Source organism: Microcaecilia unicolor, chromosome 8, assembly GCF_901765095.1.
Source record: "Microcaecilia unicolor chromosome 8, aMicUni1.1, whole genome shotgun sequence".
Classification (NCBI taxonomy): domain Eukaryota; kingdom Metazoa; phylum Chordata; class Amphibia; order Gymnophiona; family Siphonopidae; genus Microcaecilia; species Microcaecilia unicolor.
The window spans coordinates 7619926-7642981 of NC_044038.1; the positions used below are offsets into that span (position 1 = coordinate 7619926).

The 23056-nt window shown below is 44.8% G+C and overlaps 1 protein-coding gene across 4 annotated transcripts in view; it reads left to right on the forward strand.

Annotated features, from left to right (window-relative positions):
* Window positions 1-23056, forward strand: part of GRAP (GRB2 related adaptor protein) — a 113665-nt gene that overhangs the window by 66248 nt on the left and 24361 nt on the right. For all 4 annotated transcript variants that reach the window (XM_030212646.1, XM_030212648.1, XM_030212649.1 and 1 more), the window contains one exon: window positions 22363-22531. In XM_030212646.1, coding sequence (XP_030068506.1) covers window positions 22363-22531 — 169 coding nt within the window. The remainder of the gene's footprint in view (window positions 1-22362; window positions 22532-23056) is intronic.

Genomic DNA, 23056 nt, shown 5'->3' on the forward strand with positions numbered 1-23056 from the left:
CACCAGAAGGTTTGGACAGCAGAAATGGCGTGGGCAAGTCTTCCACCCCAGAGGAGGCAGCGTTAATATTTCTTGGGAAGAAGTTTTAAAATCCACAGGTACATCCCTGGGATGTCACTAAAGTGCCACCGCATTAGCCATACGACTTCACACATTTCTCGTACCCTGTTGTTGTGCCTCTTTCTAGGTACATAGCTTAAAAAAAAAAAATGTGCCGATAAGCAGAAACCAACCTCTGCCTCCCCTCCCCCACTCTGCCCCGTTTTCTTAGACACTTAGATTATCTTCTGTTATTAACATGATTTACTCACAGGCTTATACTTTCTCTCTCTTTTACTGCTAGAAAGTCGTGAGATATCCCTTCCCACCCCTCAGGATACAGTTAAATACAGCAATAAAGAGGCCCTTTTTTTTTTTTTTTACATTTTTCTAACAGTGAAAAAAAACAAGTGGTTTCCTGCACATTCTGCCCACCTGGGTAACTCCAGCTAGAGCTGAAAGGGCAAATCACTTTCCACAACACTGAGCTGAAAATGCCACCTGGGCTATGAGAAACAACAGTCAGGCCAAAGAAACTGAGCTATCGGCAGCTGCCAAATGTCCTGAAGGGCTCTGTGGTTGCTTATGTCTATTGATTTATTAATTTCTTTATTACCATCCTTTATATTTCACTGATCCTCAGTGGATTACAAGTGAACATAAATACCTGGATGCTCAAAACGTAAGAACATAACAAAAGAACATAAAAATAGTCATATTGGGTCAGACCAGTGGTCCATCTAGCACAGCATCCTACTTCCAACAGTGGCCAATCCAGGTCAAAAGTACCTGGCAGAAACCCAATTACCCTGGGGGCCTTTAAATCTTTTACTTGCAGTCGCAGCAGCGTCTGTGAAAGCGGAGCGCTGCCGACGTCTCCCTTCCCTTCGCGCTCTTGGTTCCCTCAGTGTCCGCCTTCTTTTGACGTCAGAAGAAGGCGGGACACTGAGGGAACCAACGAGTGCAAGGGAAGGGAGACGTCGGCAGCGCTCCGTTTTCACAGACGCTGCTGCGACTGCAAGTAAAAGATTTAAAGGCCTCGGCGGCGCGGGGCGAGGGTAAGCACTGTGGCGGCGCCCTCCAGAGGTGGACGCCCTCCTGCGGTGCTTACCCCGCTTACCGCATCGGCACGGCCCTGAGTGTCTTCCTCATGTCTGTCTCAATAGTAGACTTTGGGCTTTTCTTCCAGGAACTTGTCCAAACCTTTTTAAAAACCCAAATATGCTAACCACTGCTACCACATCCTTCGTCATTGTGGACAATACATTGAAATCTTCTGCTCAGTGTCTGGTGGTGACCAAAAAACAGAATGTTAGGAATTATTACAAAACGAATAGAGAATAAAACAGAGAATGCATATTGTCTCCGTATCGCTCCATCAAACCCGGCGAAATCCAAGGCATTTGGTCATGAGAGGAGCCAGCATTTGTAGTGCACTGGTCCCCCTGACATGCCAGGACACCAACCGAGCACCCAAGGGGGCACTTCTAAAAATGTTTAAAAAATACACAAATAGCTCCCAGGTGCATAGCTCCCTTACCTTGTGTACTGAGCCCCCCAAACCCACTCCCCACAACTCTACACCATTACCATAGCCCTTATGGATGAAGGGGGGCACCTACATGTGGGTACAGTGGGTTTTGGGGGGGGGGGTTGGAGGGCTCAACACTTAGCACCACAAGTGTAACAGGTGGGGGGGGGGGGGGATGGACCTGGGTCTGCCTGCCTGAAGTGCACTGCACCCATTAAAATCTGCTCCAGGGACTTGCATACTGCTGTCAGGGAGCTGGGTATGACATTTGAGGCTGGCATAGAGGCTGGCAAAAAAGTGTTTTATTTTTATTTTTTTAGTGTGGGTGGGGGTTGGTGACCACTGGGGGAGTATGGGGAGGTCATCCCCCATTCCCTCCGGTGGTCATCTGGTCAATTGGGGCACCTTTTTGAGTCTTGGTTGTGAAAATTAAAGGACCAAGTAAACCCGGCGAAATACTGATTAACGCCGCTTTTTTTTCCCATTATCCGCAAAAGCCGGCCATCTGGTAGCCACGTCCATGCCCGCCCATGTCCCGCCTTCGCTTCGCCGCTGACACACCCCCTTGAACTTTCACCGGCACGGCGACGGGAAAGCGGCGATGGTGTCAAAAACGCCGCTTTCGATTATACTGATTTCACCGCTTTTGCGAGATTGCCGGCCATCTCCTGATTTATGTCGGAAGATGGCCGGCGATCACTTTCGAAAATAAGCCTGATAGTAACATGAATAGTAGATGACGGCAGAAAAAGACCTGCATGGTCCATCCAGTCTGGCCAACAAGATAACTCATATGTGCTACTTTTTGTGTATACCTTACCTTGATTTGTATCTGTCTTTTTCAAGGCACAGACTGTAGAAGTCTGCCCAGCACTAGCCCCACCTCCCAACTACCAGCCCCTCCTCCTACCACCGGCTCTGCCACCCAATCTCGGCTAAAAAAAGATGTGGAGGAGCATAATCGAATGGGGCACCCAAGTTTTCCTGAGGACGTTCTCACAGAACGTCCCGGCGAAGGGGCGGGGAAACCCATATTATCGAAACAAGATGGGCGGCCATCTTTTGTTTCGATAATACGGTCGGGGACGCCCAAATCGCAACATTTAGGTCGACCTTAGAGATGGTCGTCCTTAGAGATGGTCGTCCCCGGTTTTCGGCGATAATGTAAACCGAGGACGCCCATCTCAGAAATGACCAAATCCAAGCCGTTTGGTCATGGGAGGAGCCAGCATTCGTAGTGCACTGGTCCCCCTCACATGCTAGGACGCCAACCGGGCACCCTAGGGGACACTGCAGTGGACTTCAAAAATTGCTCCCAGGTGCATAGCTCCCTTAACATGGGTGCTGAGCCCCCCAAAACCCACTCCCCACAACTGTACAACACTACCATAGCCCTTACGGGTGATGGGGGGCACCTACATGTGGGTACAGTGGGTGTGTGTTGGATTTTGGAGGGCTCGCTGTTTCCTCCACAAATGTAACAGGTAGGGAGGGGGTATGGGCCTGGGTCCGCCTGCCTGAAGTGCACTGCACCCACTAAAACTGCTCCAGGGACCTGCATACTGCTGTCAGGGAGCTGGGTGGGCCTAAGCCCAAAGTGGGTGGGCCTTGGCCCACCCGGGCCCACACTTAGCTATGCTACTGTATCACCTGATCTGTTCATATCAGCCTCTCACCCCTTATACCCCATCCCCACTTAGGATTTCCACACTCCAAGTGCATTTCCTCTACTCTTCTTTGCAATAAATCTTCAGTGTAAAACAGTCCATTTTTCTACTTTTTGTAGATCAGTCATGTTAACAACTCCCTCCAGGGGCTCCACTGTGTTACAAATGTTTGTGTCATCTGCAAAAAGGCAAATTTTTCCTTCTAACTCTTCAGCAATGTCACTCACATTGAACAAAATCAGCCCCAGGACTGATCCATGATGCATTTCCACTATTCACCTCTCCTTCCTCTGAGTGAATTCCATTTACCACCACCCTTCATCGTCTGTCAGTCAACCAATGTCTAATGCAGTTCATTCATTACCTTGAGTCCTAGCATCAGGCTGTTCAGTTTATTCACGAGCCTCCTATGAGGAACATATCAAATGATGGGAGTAAATAATATTTGCTCATGGCCTTTTCCAAATTGACTCAGTGACCAAGAGGTGAAGATTCTGTATCCCTGTGTCAGTTCCCACATACATGCAGTGCTGGAGGCGAAGGGCCAGGATTATCTGAGCCGATTCAAAAGCCTGTGCTGAGGAAGTTCTTTCTGGCAGGTTACAAGTGCAGGAATAAACACTACTACTACTTATCATTTCTAAAGCGCTACTAGACGTACGCAGCGCTGTACACTTGAACATGAAGAGACAGTCCCTGCTCAACAGAGCTTACAATCTAATTAGGACACACAAGCAGGACAAATAAGGGATAAGGACAAAGAGTAGCAAGATTCCGGAATCCCAAAGAGTAACAAGGTTCCGGAATCCCAAAGAGTAGCAACATTCTGTGCTGAATCCCAGAGAGTAGCAACATTCCGGAATCCCAAAGACTCCTATTACTACTTATCATTTCAATAGCGCTACTAGAAGTACTCAGCGCTGTACACTTGAATATGAAGAGACGGTCCCTGCTCAACAGAGCTTACAATCTAATTAGGACAGACAAACAGGACAAACAAGAGATAAGGGAATATTAAAGTGAGGATGATAAAATAAGGGTTCTGAACAAGTGAACAAGGGTTAGGAGTTAAAAGCAGCATCAAAAAGGTGGGCTTTTAGCTTAGATTTGAAGTCGGCCAGAGATGGAGCTTGACGTCCTGGCTCAGGAAGTCTATTCCAGGCATATGGTGCAGCAAGATAAAAGGAATGGAGTCTGGAGTTAGCAGTGGAGGAGAAGGGTGCAGATAAGAGAGATTTACCCAGTGAACGGAGTTCCCAGGGAGGAATGAAGGGAGAGATGAGAGTGGAGAGGTACTGAGGAGCTGCAGAGTGAATGCACTTATAGGTCAATAAGAGGAGTTTGAACTGTATGCGGAAACGGATAGGAAGCCAGTGAAGTGACTTGAGGAGAGGGCTAATATGAGCATGACGACACTGGCGGAATATTAGTCGTGCAGCAGAATTTTGAACAGATTGAAGAGGGGAGAGATGGCTAAGTGGGAGACCTGTGTGAAGCAAGTTGCAATAGTCTAAGCGAGAGGTGATAAAGAGTGTGGATGAGGGTTCTGGTAGTGTACTCAGAAACTGTTGGAAATGCAGATGCTGATGTCACCATGTCAGTCTGGTAAGAGTATTATTGAAATTGGTGGTTATCTCATAGAGGTCAATGAAAATGATTGGGGGTGCTAACTCCAATGGAAATTACCCCTCCCTGGGCACAATCAGAGTTTGCACGATATTGGGCTCCTATGGTGTTTATTACAAGGCTCTGTATTTATTTTTATTTAGTTATTGGAATTTATTAACCATCTTTATGAAGAGGTTCACCCAAGGTGGTAGATAGACATGGGAAGGGTGAGTAAGTGGAGGATCTTATATGCTCAGTTACCCAAAGCGTGGACTTGAGAGGAAAGAGATGTGAGCTGGATAAGGAGTGATGTCATACGCAATCCCCAAATTCTAGATATGGCGCCTTAAGTTGTGCGAGCTAATTTGGCTGCATGGCCAAATTACGTGCACAGCTTAATTGATTAACAAACCAATCAGCACTGATAATTGGTACTTAACCAATTAGCAACACTGAATGGCTTTAATTAGAATTTACGCACACAACTTTCTAGGTGTATTCTACAATGTGGTGCGCGTAAATTCTAATGCATGTAGTCAAAAAAGGGGGTGGGCCATGGGCATGGAATGGGCGGGTTGTGAGCATTTTTAAAAAAAACTATGCGCAGTATTATAGAATACACCTGATCTGCACCTAAGTTATGCGCAGGTATTTAGGCCTGGTTTTAGGCGGTCTAAATGACTGCGCCTAAATTTTAGTTGCAAGAACAGCGCGTGAGCATATTCTATAAACTACACCTAACTTTAGGTGCAAATACGTGGGAAAATGTGGGGTACAAATGTAACAAATAAATAAGTGCGTGCTAAACGCTAAAGACGCCAATGTATTCCTATGGGCATCTTTAGCATTCAGCGCGCACCTATTTTTAACACGCGCTAAAAACGCCAGCGTGCCTAAGTAAGAGTCCCCCTAAGACAGAGTGGCAGAGTCCAGGCTGGAGAGGTGTTAGTTAGGGGTTCAAGTTGTATTTCTTCTCTGCAAGTGGCTGGGACGATCCATGGGACTGTGGGAAAATCCAGGGCTAGTCAGGGAAACAGACTACGTTGGTATTGCATGAAAGAAGTATGTCAGAGTCTGAGTGATTCATCTGCTCATCACAACAGCGGCAGCCAGCGCAGGTATTAATGCTTTCTTTTGCTTCACACCTTGTTTTTTTGTCAGCTGGCTCCTTCAACCTTGCCATGAATGATACTGGAATAACTTGTCTTCCAGTAATTACTAGTTTGGGTCACAGAGTAACAATTATTAAAATGTAGCGTGATTATCCCTACTGACCACAGAATGATAAGATAATTTAATATTTCCACTAGAGGCCGATGGAATTCAGAGAATTTCTACCAACAGAGCAGCGTAGGAGGGGGGGAAGGCTGGATTTCAGCCCTGTCTGGAAAGTGAAATGATACACCTCCTTCCTGTGATTTTTGCAACTACATTCAAAGTGGTTTACATAGTATATACAGGTACTTATTTATTTGTACCTGGGGCAACGGAGGGTTAAGTGACTTGCCCAGAGTCACAAGGAGCTGCAGTGGGAATCAAACTCAGTTCCCCAGGATCAAAGTCCACTGCACTAACCACTAGGCTACTCCTCCACTCATTCCACCAATAAGAGCCAACCTCATCAGTGATGTCACAATGGCAATACTTGGCTCACTTCTGATATTGTGATGTCATAAGGGAAAGAGAAATGGGACTTGATATACCGCCTTTCTGAGGTTTTTGCAACTACATTCAAAGCGGTTTACATAGTATATACAGGTACTTATTTATTTGTACCTGGGGCAAGGGAGGGTTAAGTGACTTGCCCAGAGTCAAAAGGAGCTGTGGTGGGAATTGAACCCAGTTCCCCAGGATCAAAGTCCACTACACTAACCAGTAGGCTACTCCTACAGCTGACTGACCAGGGTTGGCACTGTTGGAAGGCAAAGAGATTCCAAGCTGAAACAACTGCCAGTCAGTCACTGGGAAAAGAAGCTTTCTGAATTCAGCTCCACCTGATTCCTAATTTGTAAGTCTTATGGACCTGACTGTACCCCCCCCCCCCCCCCTGACTTAAACAGATGGCCTATATCCAGCACCAACAGCACCATACACCCGGGTGAGCCCTTTCCATCTGAGGCGTGCTTGTGCAAAACACTTTTGCAGGGAGAGGGCATGTCTGAACTTAACAAGGGATTTAGCAAAAATGCTGCTGAGACTTCAGAAGCCAGGCGTATCCGCTGAGCTGGCAGCATCACCAAGCTTGCATAGTCGCTTCAGGGTAGAGGAACCCATGCCAAGTGCTAGCATCAGTTTGTGCACCCAGATAAACAGCGCTTTTCATGCAGGCAGTGGGTTCAATGCACTTTACAAACCCTGCCACGGCTGAAGTGTCTCACTGTGGTTGTATTGATCCTCTCAGACATATGTTAGTTTAATGTTTAGGTTAGGTATTCATGCAGGGGGGTGGGGGTAAGGGATCTGAGGGGCCCTTTTACTAAGGTACGTAGGCGCCTACGTGCATCCAACGTGCGTCAATTTGGAACTACCGCCCCGGTTACTGCGTGCCCTGGGCGGTAATTCTATTTTTTACGCTCGTGTCCGATACGCACGTCCAAAAATATTTTTTTTTCTTTTCTACCGCGTGGAGCTAAGCGGGCGGTAATCGGCAGTGCACGCACGTGCCCGGTTAATGCATGCGGCCTTACCGCTAACTCAGTGGGTGGCGGTAAGGTCTCAGGAACCAAAATGGAGGCTCGCCAGTTTTAATTTTGCCGCATGTTTATTTTCAGCCAATAACGAAGCCTTTTTGCAGGCGCGCTGAAAAATGGACCTGCACGTGTCCAATACACATGCCTACAATAGCGCAGGCCATTTTTTTTTTTGTGCACCTTAGTACAAGGATCCCTAAGTGAGAAGCATCAGTCCTTTTTAAATTATCCACGGTTAATTTCTGTCGGTCAGTGACTCTCACCCATATCAGCTCTCAACATCCAAGCAGGAAGCTGTTTTTTAATCTTGCAAAAATTGTTATCTGGTTCCATCAGTACAGCAATATATTTGTTGTGTGTGGGCAAGAAAAACATTTCAGTCCTTTCCAGGGGTTAAGTCTTTTCACTCCGTTGTTTTTTTTTTTTTTTTTTACAAAAAATGAGCACAGATGTAACACATCAGTAACTTTCCAAAGCAAAGGTTTTAAAGCATGAAATTCCCATTAAAGTGGAAAGAATTTTGCCAGCTATGAGCGTCCCAGGTTGAAAAGGAGACCATAGAAAGATGAATTCTCTGTCTGTTTAGTAAGATCTGGTCTCCTGCCAATAATCTGTTTATTTTCTGAGACCAGAAAGCAAGGGTGGCAGTGTTTCCAGGGTGTTCAGTTCCACCAATATGGCAGACGTAATATTGAGGAGAGACGCTTATCTCCTAAAAAGCACCTGCCGCTTTTCCTGTTTGGAGGAACCAGAGTCAGGATCCTGGTGCCATGGACCTTCCTTTGCAGCTTCCCAGAGGTGCAACTTTATGTTAATAGCGCCTTCCTCTTAGTCCAGTCATTGCAGCTACAGTGTGGAGCCAGGGGGCCATCCAGTCTGCCCAACAAGAAAAAACTCATTTCATTTGGTATTGGATACTTCATATACTGTATATACCTGACCTTGATTTTTCCTTGCCATTTTCAGGGCTTAGACTGTAGAAATCTGCCCGGCACTGCCCTTGTTCTAAAATTTCTGAAGTTGTCATCGAAGCCCCTGAAAAGCTTTACTCCAGCCCATCCAACTCTATTCAGCCACGATCAGGGCACAGACCGTAGAAGTCTGTCCAGTACTGACTTTGTTTCCCAAATACCAGTGTTGCTACCAAATCTCCACTAAGCTCCTTTGGATCCATTCCTTCCAAACAGGATTCCTTTGTGTTTATCCCATGCATTTTTGAATTATGTTACCATTTGCATCTCCACCACCTCCCGCAGGAGGGCATTCCAGGTATCTGCCACCCTCTCGGTGAAAAAATACTTCTTTCCGATTCCGCAGATGGAACTTTCCAGTCCACTTCCGGCAGGTTGAAATCGCCCAGCAACAGCACCTCGCTTTTCTTTCCCAACTTTTGGATATCTGTGACCAGATCTTTATCTAGTTCCTCCGATTGTGTCGGAGGTCTGTAGACAACACCCATGTGGACAAAGGTTCTATCATCTCTTTTTAAGGTGATCCATATCACTTCTTTCTTTCCCCGGGCCTCTTTTCAGTCACTGCGATATCGTTTCTCACATACAGAGCTAGTCCTCCATCTTTACGACCATCTCTATCCTTCTTCCTAAATAGATTATAACCTGGTATGTTTGTATCCCATTCATGGGAATGAGTGAGCCATGGCTCCGTGATTGCAACAACGTCTAAGTCTACCTCTAACATCAGGGCTTGCAGATCATGAACTTTGTTGCTTAGACTGAGAGCATTTGTGGTCATCGCTTTCCGTCTACATTTCCATGGCATTCTCGGCTTCTGTTTAGTTTTTAGTTGAGTCTTACTTCCTGCTGTGTTGGTAAGAAGTGATTTGCTAAGATTGCTATTTTCATTGCTTTCTTTTCTACTGTCACGTCTTTAGCTTTAGCTGGGGGTGACCACTGGATATATAAAGTTGGCGTTTGACATGACTTTTCACTGTTCCTGTGCTTCATCAGTTCATTGTACAGTAAAGTTCCAGTTTTAAGTTACTTCATGGTGTGGTCTGGATTTCTTGTGTGGATGGACAGTCTGATGCCTCGCTTGCCCGGCCCCCCAGCCTTAAGATTGGCCATGGCCCCACGAAATACATAGCTTATGTTTTCCTTCTCCCACCTTCCTAAAGTAAATGGCAAAGGGTTGATCTTTACCGGGGCGACATGGGGGATTTCCATGGAACAGAAAGGTGGGGGTGGAGGAAACAAACAGATTCTCTCAAGTGATGGTCCCCTGAGACACCACGGGAGGCCCACAAGAGAAGTGAAACCTTACTGGGTGAGAAGTGGAAAAAATGCAGAACTGCATTATAAATGCCTGTTTGCAGTAGTCTATCTTGATTGATTAATACAGTGACTGCAAAACTGTCCAAAAATCACTTGTCGAGAATACGCATTTCAACCACTTAACCATCCACAGTTTGCAGAAAAAGACTCTAACTTCAGCTCTCACTTGAGACTTCAACACACATAAAGTAAAATCTGTGTAGATTCCTTGCTTCAGTCAAGAAACCCAATACACAAAAGACTAAAAAAACTGATCACAGTAAATAATCTGACAGGGGAAAACCATGTCCAGACCCAAAGGCCTTTGTCCAAGTCCCACTAGCTTGTGTTCGGTCACTATGAATCGGAAGCACTGCAAGACACACATCTCAGACGCTCAAACCATGTGAGTCATTTTAACCCTGATGATGAAGTTAATTGGGTTTTGGGTGGAACTACAAATCCACATAATGACCCCCCCCCCCCCCCCCCACAGGAAAAAGTCTCAAGCAAGTGGGTTTGTTTACTCAAATGTTGAAATCAAGTGTTGTTTTCAGCTTCACTTGACTATGAAGAGAATGAATTCATGGTAGTAAAATTGACCTGACCAGTATTAGGATTCATCGCTGTTGATGACATAACTCAACATTTCCATGCAAACTCAGCTCATCATGGTGAAAATCTTTCCAGCAGAGATGGATCAAAAAACTGTGATTTTATGACTAAACCTCAAACTCTGTCCCAAATCCAGGTGCTCACCAGTAAGCAGCGTTAAAATGGCCTGGTAATAGAGGATGCACTGTGTTACATAGCTCCATCCTGCCTGGATCCCTTTAACTCCAAAATCTATTTTGCAATCAGGCTTAGCAGTTAATATCTAGATAACAGGCAGGGTTTGGTATTATCTGCCAAGGCTGCAAATTCTTTACAAGCTATCAGAGATAAAGAAAGGCCCCTTGGTCAATCAACATGTCCAGAGTCATCAAATAGCCTGCATGACCTCCAACCTTCCCCTTCCTTCTCCTCTCCCCTACCACCCCTCTGTGCTGACTCTGCATCTGTCGGAGCAGTTCCAGGCACCCAACACCTTCTCAGCAAATTCTCCTCTCCTTCAAAGGAAGAGAATTTCTGTATTTTTATGAGATAACAGAGATGCCAAGGGTGGCCCATCCCAAAGCTGGAGATTTACCACTGCTATGCTGGAGACCAAAGGCCAAAGAGTGAGGTTTTCTTCCAGGCCCCAGCCATGTCTAAAACCAGTTCTGGCTGATGTACATTCTAAAAATTGACATGTTCCAATCAATAAACAGAACATAAAATTCTTTTTTTCTACCTTTGTCATCTGATCATTTTATTTTTCTTATTGTGTTGGTCCTATTCTTAGAAACCAGAGACTAGGACCGACACAATAAGAAAATAACTATCTTGCCAGAGTCTCCTCGTCCATTTGGCACTTTGTTTCTCTCCATATCCACAATCCATCTTCTCTCTGTCCCTATCTATCCGATCCAGCATCACCCCTGTGTCCTTGCCCCTATCTTCCTGCCATGTTGAGCATCTCCCATCTATGTGTCCTTATTCTTGCCCTGTCCAACATAACTCTTCTGTGTCCCTATGCCCCCCCATGTGCCAGCCTCTCTTTCTCTCTCTCTCTTCCTTCCCTCCTGTCTCCCCCTCCCCGGCCTGTATCTCTTCCTATCGCTTCTCTCCCTCTGCCCCCCCCCCAGGGGTCCAGCAAGTGTCCTTCTCTCTTCCCTCACTCCTGTTTTTTATCCCTTTACATGTCCAGAACCTCACCCTCTTCCTTCTTTCATCACAGGTCCTTGCATCTCTTCCTCTCCCCTCCCCATCCTGGGAGTTCTTCCTTCTTCCCCTCCCCCTTCATCTTGGCAGCTGTCCTGTCATGCCTTCCTCCCTTCGCATCCATACTGGCATTTTTATCTCCCCCACCAACATCCCAGCATCCTTTCCTTTCTCCTCTTCCATGTGCAGCATTTACCCCTACCTCTCTTTCAATCCATGTGCAGCATTTCCCTCCTCTCCCTTCCCTTTCATCCACATGCATTCCCCCCCTATCTCTCCCCTTCCATCTATGTGCATTTGCCCCCTCCCTTCTCTTCCATTCATGTACAGCTTCTTCCCTCTCCCCCTCCCCCTGCAGGTCCGCAGTTCTCCTTATCGCCCACTATTCCTGTTCCCTCCTGTGAGTCCGGCATGGTTGCCTTCCAACCTCCCTCTGTCCCCCTCCCTGGACCCTACAAACCTGAGGTGTTCACCGGCAGTGCAGGTAGCAATTACAATAGTCTCCCTTCAGCTGCCCCGAGGCTTTCACTGGAAACAGGAAGTTGCAATAGAGGGAAGGACCCAGGGGCTGGCAAGAGCCTATTATAATCATTGCCTGCAGTGCAGGCAAACACCACAGGTTTGTAGGGCTTTGCGGGGGGCAATAGAGGTTAAGTAGGAAGGCAACACTGGACCTGTGGGAGGGAAAGGGGGGATAGAGGAAGGGGGGATATGAGCCGATGCCAGGTTGCTGGGGAGCAGGGAGGGAGTCAGTGCTTGAGATCAAGCCTCTTAAGCGTGTAAGCTAAAGAAGGGGCCTGATAGTAACATAGTAGATGATGGCAGAAAAAGACCTGTACGGTCCATCCAGTCTGCCCAACAAGATAATTTCACGTGTGCTACTTTTTCTGTATACCTTACCTTGATTTGTATCTGCCATTGTCAGGGCACAGACTGTATAAGTCTGCCCAGCACTATCCCCACCTCCCAACCACCAGTCCCGCCTCCCACCACCGGCTCTGGCACAGACTGTATAAGTCTGCCCAGCACTATCCCCGCCTCCCAACCACCAGCCCTGCCTCCCACCACCAGCTCTGCCACCCAATCTCCATTATGCTCCTGAGGATCCATTCCTTCTGAACAGGATTCCTTTATGTTTATCCCACGCATGTTTGAATTCTGTATGTGTGACTTTGGCATGTCTGAGATAAGGATCTGCATTTTCAGCTTTTTCTTGTTTCTTGATAAATTTTTATCTATTTTGGTTTATGAAGCTTCTTTCCTACCCTGGTGACCTGGGGTGCAGAGCTCCTGAAGAGAGACTTCCAGGAACATTCCAAGGATCCGTGCTATTCAGGGCAGTGGAATTATTTCTCGATCAGTTTAAAAACTTAGAACCTGAATCTGGGTCTAGAAATGAATAGCTGTAACATGCACTTTAAACGGTCTTCAATCAAACAAGGCCTTAGTGCACTTTAGAAATGTGATATCCACCTTTCGGTCCTCGGACATTACATTACCCTGCTGTGTTCCCTGAAGTGACCTACCTAAAGTAAGTAAAGGAAAGGAAGGTAAGATGAGCAGGTGTTCCTTCAGGTCACACAGAGAACCAGTGGCAGAGATGGGATCAGAACCGAGGAAATTCACACCAAGTGCCACTACTACTACTACTACTACTTATCATTTCTATAGCGCTACTGGACGTACGCAGCGCTGTACACTTGAACATGAAGAGACAGTCCCTGCTCCACAGAGCTTACAATCTAATCAGGACAGACAAACAGGACAAATAAGGGAAAAGGAAAAAGAGCAGCAAAATTCTGGAATCCCAAAGAGTAGCAACATTCCAGAATCCCAAAGATTCCTATTACTACTTATCATTTCAATAGCGCTGCTAGACGTACGCAGCGCTGTACACTTGAACATGAAGAGACAGTCCCTGCTCAACAGAGCTTACAATCTAATTGGGACAGACAAACAGGACAAACAAGAGATAAGGGAATATTAAAGTGAGGATGATAAAATAAGGGTTCTGAACAAGTGAATAAGGGTTAGGAGTTAAAAGCAGCATCAAAAAGGTGGGCTTTTAGCTTAGATTTGAAGACGGCCAGAGATGGAGCTTGACGTACTGGCTCAGGAAGTCTATTCCAGGCATATGGTGCAGCAAGATAAAAGGAACGGAGTCTGGAGTTAGCGGTGGAGGAGAAGGGTGCAGATAAGAGAGATTTACCCAATGAACGGAGTTCCCGGGGGAGGAATGTAGGGAGAGATGAGAGTGGAGAGGTACTGAGGAGCTGCAGAGTGAATGCACTTATAGGTCAATAAGAGGAGTTTGAACTGTATGCGGAAACGGATAGGGAGCCAGTGAAGTGACTTGAAGAGAGGGCTAATATGAGCATAATGTGCCGTGAGATAAAATCTTCCCCTTCATCCCCACAACCTGCCACCCTTACCTCATTTGTAGGATCACAGATGTGTTTAACAATTCTAGTGGGTCTGGGTCAAGGCTCAAGAGCCTGATACATCTGCCTGATAAAGCCAAAAAGATAATCAAACCCATGTCAGAGTTCCTTCAGTCACAGGGACCACCCAACCTTTAGGGCAGGGGTCCTCAGATCCAGTCCTCCAGATTCACAACTCAGCTTGGTTTTCAGGATTTCCACATTGCATGCAAGTAGATCTCATACATATTCATTGTAGAAATCCTGAAAACCAGGCAGGGTTGTGTACCTTCAGGACTGGATTTGAGGACCCCTGCTCTAGCGTCTGCACGGAAAAAAAAAACCTTTGGATTCTTTCCAGATTGTTTGGCCAATTTTCAAACTTTCTTTGGTTTGTTTTAGAAATTAATGCATGTAAAATTTGATGAGCACACACATTTTTTTAAATGTGCATTTATCAACTTATGTGCATTAATTTGAAGGTTTAATGAGTGTAAATGCAATGTGGTGTTTGTGCCATGCATGCGCAACATTTTCCAAAACAAAACCGGAAGTCAAATGTGCATCTTTTCCGCGGCTCATGACATTTGTATGACGAACCTCCTGGTATTCATCAGGGGTAGGAGCACAGGCAAGTGCCTGTGAGTCTGTGTGTCTGCTGCCCTGTACCTCTGTCTAGGTGTCCATGTCTACATAAGTACATAAGTAATGCCACACTGGGAAAAGACCAAGGGTCCATCGAGCCCAGCATCCTGTCCACGACAGCGGCCAATCCAGGCCAAGGGCACCTGGCAAGCTTCCCAAACGTACAAACATTCTATACAATCAAGCCATTGTGACATCACTAATGAGGTTGGCTCTTATTGGTGGAATGAGCCACTATGACATCACAATAGGTTAAATCACTGCTCTATGTAATAAAAGTGAGCCAAGTAGAGGACATAAGTACATAAGTAATGCCACACTGGGAAAAGACCAAGGGTCCATCGAGCCCAGCATCCTGTCCATGACAGCGGCCAACCCAGGCCAAGGGCACCTGGTGAGCTTCCCAAACGTACAAACATTCTATACATATTATTCCTGGAATTTCGGATTTTTCCCAAGTCCATTTAGTAGTGGTTTATTCGCAGAATATGTTTGGCCCCTCTGTAACAAATAGGTCTTGTATCCATAGGCAGCAGAACAGGGCATGTCACCGGGGTCATGGTCTAACCAACCTTTTGCTCCACATGGTATCGGCAACTAGGGAGCTTTGCGAGCAGAGGTGGAGACTGGCTTATTTGCCTTGGTTCTTCTGTGCTCATGTGTTTTTGTGTTACTTTGTATGAAAATAAACAGTGCTATAATCATTCAAAAATAACCTTGGTGTGTCAGCACCAGCACAAATATTGGTAAATCAAACATCCGACAGATTCTGAAACTAGGAACTTTTCTTGTTTCCAGAAAGTAAGATAAAGAGAACTCTGCCTGCAGCAAGACATTTCCACAACATGTATCATGTTAATTGCGTTCACTATTAATCATACTTTAATAAAGGAAGATGAGGTCTTTAAAGGACTGGCAGACACCCCGCCCTCTAGACTTGCCTGTCCGTAAAGTGGTAAATAATCTATGGCCGCTCCCAAGAGACATTTCTAGGTCATCTTTTAATTGCCGCTCTTTCTTTTACCGATGGAAACCAGAAAAGCTATTTGCCAAAGACCTACTAACCCAGCAGTTTGTGGTGTGCAGAAAGCAGCATTACCATGATCAATAGGAGAGCAATGGCCACGTCTACCATCAATGACTCAAGGCATGAACCTTAAACATGATCCATATTACATCAAATATCACTTAGCAGAATTCCAGCAGGAGTAATGACAGCCACGTAGTGGCAGAAGGTTTTATGGGCATTGGTCCATCTGAATGGAAGGAACGACATTACATTATCAGCGCAAAGCATATATGAAGAATTGTAGGTCTTTTTTAAACCATCAGCCCTAAGTCCTTCCATTCCACTTCCTTTCTCCCCGGGAGTCAAGGCCAGCGTTCTTCTAACTCCTATCAGTGAGATTTTGCTTCTGTGAACTGCTTCCTGATAGGTTCCATTCAGAGTTAGAGACCAGCCATTGTCGAGTAACATAGTAAATGTTGGCAGAGAAGGACAAAAGTGGCCAACCCAGCCTGCCCCAATATACACTGTGTTTCAAAAAAAAAAAAAAAACAACAACTATACAAAGTATGTTTTCTGCATAACTCTCAAAACTTGACCAATTTCAACAAAATTTGGAATATATCATCCTGAATAAATTTGCAACAAGCCTACACTACACCAACCACCTCATTTAAATGATGTCACCACCGCCTAGCAATTATCGTCATGATACACACAGGCACCATGTTGCTTTAAACATAAGCAGGCATCAAGGTTTTCAGTCAGGGGGATCTAGTCCTTATTAAAAATTTGTATCTGGAGGAAGGTTATGGTCTTCATAGACTGGTGCAAGAGCATCCAGGAAAGAGGTAGAAGACGATAAGGATAGAATGTGTTTTGAAGAAATTGCAAGAAACGGGCTCAACTGATCGCCAATCAGGAAGCGGCAGAGTCCGATCAGTTTGCAATGAAGAAAACATTATGACAGTTGAAGAACCATCTAGTCACGTGACATCATTTAGGTGAGGTGGCCAGCGTGTGTGTAGGCTTACCTCTTACCCATCTCTTCTACCTGACCTTATATCATTCCCAAGCAAATGTCTTCATTGATGAGAAAAGCATTTTATAATCTTAGGCAACTGAAGGCGGTGAGGCATGGCTTCGATGAAGCTACGTTGCATATGCTGATACAAGCTTTGTATAGAATTTTTTGAAACACAGTGTAGATTTGTCCTTTCGGTGGATGTGTACCTAAACCCACGGATTCTATCTAACAGACCTTAATTTCCGTGCGGAAATCGAAGTGTATTCCATAACAATGCACGTAACTTAATTGGTTAACGAGCTAATCAGTGCTGTTAATTGGATGTTAACAAGCAACTATCAGCACTAATTAATATTAATTACAATTTATGCACAGACCTCACTAAATATATGCTGTAACACGGTGCGAGTAAGCTCCAAGTTGCACAGTTGAAATGGGGGCATGGTTATGAGCATGAAATGGGCTGGTCATGGGCATTTTGAAAATCTATGCATATTATTATAGAATACACCCGTTCTGCACCTAGTTTAGGCGTCAGAATTTACGCCAAGTAAAACATGGCCTAAATGGACGTGACCAAATTTGGTCAAGTGGAGAGGCACTCGGTGTTGTTCAATATACCGTGTGGAAATTTAAGCCTTTTCTATAGCATTTAGGTGTACTTTAGAGAATACACCTAACGTAGTTTTTTTCCACGCAGATTTTTCAGGCGCCATATAAGGAATCTGGCCCAAAATTTCTAAATGGAAGCCGGCACCAGCTTACTTCTAACCTATCTCTTCCATCTGACCTTATATCATTCCCAAGCATGACAAAATGCATTCCATGCCTTTATAGAGCCCTGATCTACTTATATGTCTGCTGATTAGGGTTATAAAATTTTAGCCTGATCCAATTATTTTGGTTTAAATATTTATTGTTATGCAGATGACATTTTGATAGTCACCAGAATTGATCCCCTAACACCTAATTTTTCTAACCTACAGAATTGTTTAGTAGCTGTAGCGCAATGGTTAGCAACTCACCGGTTTGGTTCTGAATATTGAAAAAAGGATTACGTGCTGGATTTCAGGTAGAATGAATCCGCCACCAATGACACGTACTCTGCTCGGAAAAAACAATGGCCCCGGTGAATAGTTTTAAATATCTTGGGATCGTTATAGATTCCAAACTAACTTTTAATGAGCAAATTTCTTCATTGATGAGAAAAGGATTTTATTTTCTTAGACAGTTGATGGCAGCGAGACATTGTTTTGATACATTGCATGCACCGATACGTAGGTTGTTAATTTCAAAACTAGGTATGAATAGAAATCAAACAAAATAAAACATGGAAAAGAAAATAAGATGATACCTTTTTTATTGGACATAACTTAATACATTTCTTGATTAGCTTTCGAAGGCTGCCGTTCTTCGTCAGATCGGAAATAAGCAAATGTGCTAGCTGACAGTGTATATAAGTGAAAACATTCAAGCATTACTATGACAGTCTGACAGGGTGGGAGGATGGGGGTGGGTCGGAGGTATGCATGGGGACATCAAAGCATATCATTGATATTCTAACAGGGTGGGTGTGGATAGGTGAGGGGTGGGGTGATCAATAGAGACATACAGCTTTATGGTTTATAATGGGCTAGGAACCCCAGGTCCTTGTTAAGTCCTTTCTGTTGGGTGTTAAAATATTCAATCATTCTGACTTCAAAGGTCTTACGTTCTTGTACGGTTTTAAGGTTACCTTTCAGTATTCTCACTGTGAAATCACTGGTACAGTGTCCTGGTTCTGTGAAGTGCTGTCCCACCGGGGTGGGGGCCCTACTGGCTGTATTGTTCATATGATGTCTATGTAAATTGAATCTTGTCTTAAGCATCTGGCCTGTTTCTCCAATATAGCATCCTTCGTTACATTTTTTACACTGAATGATATATACCACATTGGAAGACCACATTCTGAGGAAGAAGGGCAACCTTCGAAAGCTAATCAAGAAATGTATTAAGTTATGTCCAATAAAAAAGGTATCATCTTATTTTCTTTTCCATGTTTTATTTTGTTTGATTTCTATTGATAACCTTAAGAGTGGACTAACACGGCTACCACACTCCTCTACTTAAAACTAGGTATGGAAATATGAGTTATGCTGGCATTACAAAAGTAAAACTTATAAAGTTTGCAAACAATTCAGCTGTTAGGCAAGATCTGTAAACATGACCATATCACACCTTTGTATAAGCATTGCCATTGACTGCCTATCAGTTTTAGGATTCATTTAAAATTTTTGAAAATAGCCCATAGTGCTTTTTATAAACAACAACCTTTGTATTTATGCTCATTGGCTACTCTTTATATACCTTTAAGATCACTGAGGTCCATCCCGTGTGGCAAGACCATAGGATGATCATGACGCATCCTAGAACATCTGATGACTAGATTAGGAAAACAGCTTTCCTTTGGTTAGCATCATTCCTTTGGAATGTTCTGCCAAATTCATTATGTTTAAAGTTTAAAGCGTTGTTAAATGCTCACTTTTGTATACAGGCATTTGAGGGAATATAGTAGTAGTTCAGCCATTTCCTCAAAAAAAGAAAGACCTACCTTTTACCCACTGCGGTGAAAGGGAGCCTCAGCATGCATCAAAAACAATTTGTTTCCCAGGCTCGCTAAAACTGGGATGCAGCAGAGTCAGGGCCAGGGGCGTAGCCAGACACCCAATTTTGTCCCAAAAGTGATTTGGTCTCTCACTCTCTCGCCTGCATGCCATATGATCTCTCATTCCTTTTAAATAGATTTTCACCAGCAGTGAGCAGTAACTAATACACCTGCTCATGTTAGCCCCACAGCCTTCCCTCTGATGCAAATTCCTGTTTCCGCATAGGCGGGAATACATCAGAGGGAGGAAAGCTGTGGGGCCGGTGCGAGCAGTATGCATCAGTCACTGCTCACTGCAGGCAAAGATCTGCTATTTACAAGGTATTCAGGAGGGACAGTTGTTGGGAGTTTTCGGATGGTGGGGCTGCTACTGGGTGGGCCTGGGCCCACCCTTGACTACGCCACTGATCAGGGATCATAGCCCCTGGCTGGAGGAAGTTGGTCATGAAAAGACGATGTCTAGTGGCAGGATTTCGAGCCCATGGGTTACAGGGTTCTGGAAGGAGCTCCCCATGGAAAAACCGTCTCTGCAACAGTGGAATTAAAATATGAAGGGGATATAAAATGGGACTTAAACCCTTGGTAGTTGCAAATGAAAGCCTGTAGTACGTACCCAAAGCCAAAAAGAGTAGAAGAAAACATCTGGTTTTGCCCGCAAAGTATATGTATAGGAAACCATAATCACATCTTGTGTAGCTTTAGCTGTGAAGGTACAATATGATATGAAAGAGACATTTAAATACCTCTGGGCTTTTTGTGCTCAGTGTACGGGTTCTCGTCTCTTGTGTCGTAAATTGAGCTTGGTGGCTCGGAAAAGCATATTACAGTGTTGGACAGCTTCGGAGCCACCAGCTTCTTGGCATTGGAGGAATCAGGTGCATCAGCTAGCTATGTGGGAGGCGAGAGAGGCGAAGGGCTCTCCGAAGCGGCTGGTACATTTCACACAGATCTGGGATCCTTATTTGCGGGTGTTGAGTCCCAGAGGGCGAAGTTTACTCCTTAACATGATATAACATGACACTTGATTCATGAGTTCCCTCACGATACACACAATTCAATCCAAGGACATCCCAAGGGGGGGGAGAGGGTTCCCCTGGGACTATCAGAGTACAAGTCCTAGGGGACATAGAGGAGGAGGGGTAATTTAGGAGATTAGGTATGGGAGGGGGGACGTAGAGGGGGTTTGGTGGGAGGGAAGGGGCTGGGGGGGATTGGATCTAGGGCTTTGTTTGTTAGTATACATGTGACAGAGGTGGGGGGCTGGGAAGGGGGGCAGCTGGAATGAAGAGGGGTGGAGGGGAGGGGGGTGAAAAGGGAAAAATGTGATGGTGGATAATTGCTTTTTCTTATGTACATTCTACTTGACCTGAGTCTTTTCGTATTGTACCATTTGCAGTTGGTAGTATGTATATTACTTGTGTGAATAAAAAATATGAAAAACTAAATACCTTTGTGGCATAAATGCACAGGAGGTGAGTCTCTTTCAACTGAAAGGAAACTGTGGAATGAGGGGACATAGAATGAAGGGAAAAAGGGGACAGACTCAGGAGTAACCTGAGAAAATACTTCTTCACTGAAAGGGTGGTGAGTTTATGGAATGGCCTCCCAGTGGAAGTGGTGGAGTTGAAGTCTGTATCTGAATAGAAGAAAGCTTGGAACAATTACGTAGGATCTCTAGGAGAGGGGAAGGCTTAGTAGATGGCATGGTTGGGCAGACTAGATAGAACATCTGGTCTTTATCTGCCTTCATTTGTCAGTGTTTCTGTTTCTAATATAGTCAACTTGTGATGCTGAGTCACCACGGGGATCATTTTTGAAAGGGCAAAACATCTAAAAAGTGGCATAAAATAGCATTTGAACATTGTTCTCACATTGAAACCTATTTTTTCAGAGGTTTTTCTATGCTGTTCATCTGCAGTGCATCCAAATCTGAAGGGGGAGTGTTAAGTGTGGGATTTGGGCGTTCCTAAGACTTGGATGCTTTTCAGCCATAATGGAACAAAACAAAACCACCCAGGACTAAATCTATGAAGTTTTGAGCTAGGCCTGGATTTATAATGAATAAGGCACAAAAAGGTGCCTAAAAGACCAGATGACCACTGGAGAGAATCAGGGATGACCTCCTCTTACTCCTCCAGTGGTCACTGACCCCCCTCCCAAAGATTAAAAACTTGACTTACCAGCCTCAGATGTTATAGCCAGGTCCAGTAGAGCAGAATTCAGGTCCCTGGAGTAGTCTAGTGGTGGGTGCTGTAGACAGGTGGACCCAGACCCATACCTCCTCCTCCTCCTTCCTACCTGTTACACTTGTGGAAATTGTGAGCCCTCCAAAATTCACCAGAAACCCACTATACCCACATATAGGTGCCCCCCTTCACCCATAAGGGATATTGTAGTGGTGTACATTTGATGGTAGTGGGTTTTGGGGGGGCTCAGCAGACAAGATAATGGAGCAATACATGTGTACCCGTGAGAATTTATTTGAAGTCCACCGCAGTGTCCCCTAGGGTGCCTCATCTCATTGCTCTCTTGGATGTCTGGGGGACCAGTCTAGTAAAAATGCTGGTCTCCTTCTTCCCTCCCCCCCCCCCCCCCCCCCACCATCAACATCCCAATGGCTTGATTTTCTATGTTTTTCATTTGGATTTTTTCTTTTTTTTCAAAAATGTTTTTTAAAAATGTACAAAGCACAAAACCTTGTTCGGAATGGTATTTTCAAAAAAAAAAGTTAGATGTTTTTCTTTTTTTGAAAATGACCTTCTTTCCTATTCAGATTTTGGACATTTTGTGCAAAGCATCCAAAGTAGGGCTTAGATGCCATATCGAAAATGCCCCTCCACTGTTGTGTAATTCCCTCTCTTCCTTTGGAAAGTTCTATTTCATTGAGCAGCAGCTGCCCACATCTCTAACGCCCATGTTAACAGTGAATTGGTTACTTCCCTCACTTTCTGCAACTTTCACTAGCCCACTGACTTCATGGATTCCATTTTCTTCTTTTTCTCACATTCACAGCTACGGCGAACATGTGCAACATTTCAAAGTCCTCCGAGATCAGAGCGGGAAATACTATTTGTGGGAGGAGAAGTTCAATTCTTTGAATGAGCTGGTAGATTTTTACAGGACAACCACCATCACCAAGAAACAGCAGATCTTCCTGAGGGATGAGGACCATGAGACTGAGGTAGGGATTGCTCCAAGCTCCCCAAACAAGCTCTTCTGAAACAGTGTATGAACCCCATGATGGGCTAAGCATAGCCATTTCCCTAGGCTTTATAACAAGGACAAATCAAATACTAAGTACAGATAGGAATCAGCGTCCCTATCCTAATTCGACCTGATTCGGATAGGCTGGAGTGGGCTTTGACGTCAACTCCAGTAATTTGAACATGAGGACTGTGCTGGGCAGAGTTCTACCGTCTTTGTCCCACAAATGACAAGATGGATTTGGATAGGCTTTGACGGCAACTCTAGTAGTTGGAACATAAGGACAGAACCGGGTGGACTTCTATGATCTATGTCCCAGAAACACAAGAGAAAGACCATGATCAAGTACATAATATATCACATTCATTGTTAATGTAATCTTGAATTGAGAATGAATGTGACTGTTGGGGCAGACTGGATGGACCATTCAGGTCTTTTTCTGCCATCACTTACTATATTACTATGATTCAAAGAAGCTGCCTAGACAACCCATGAAAGCATG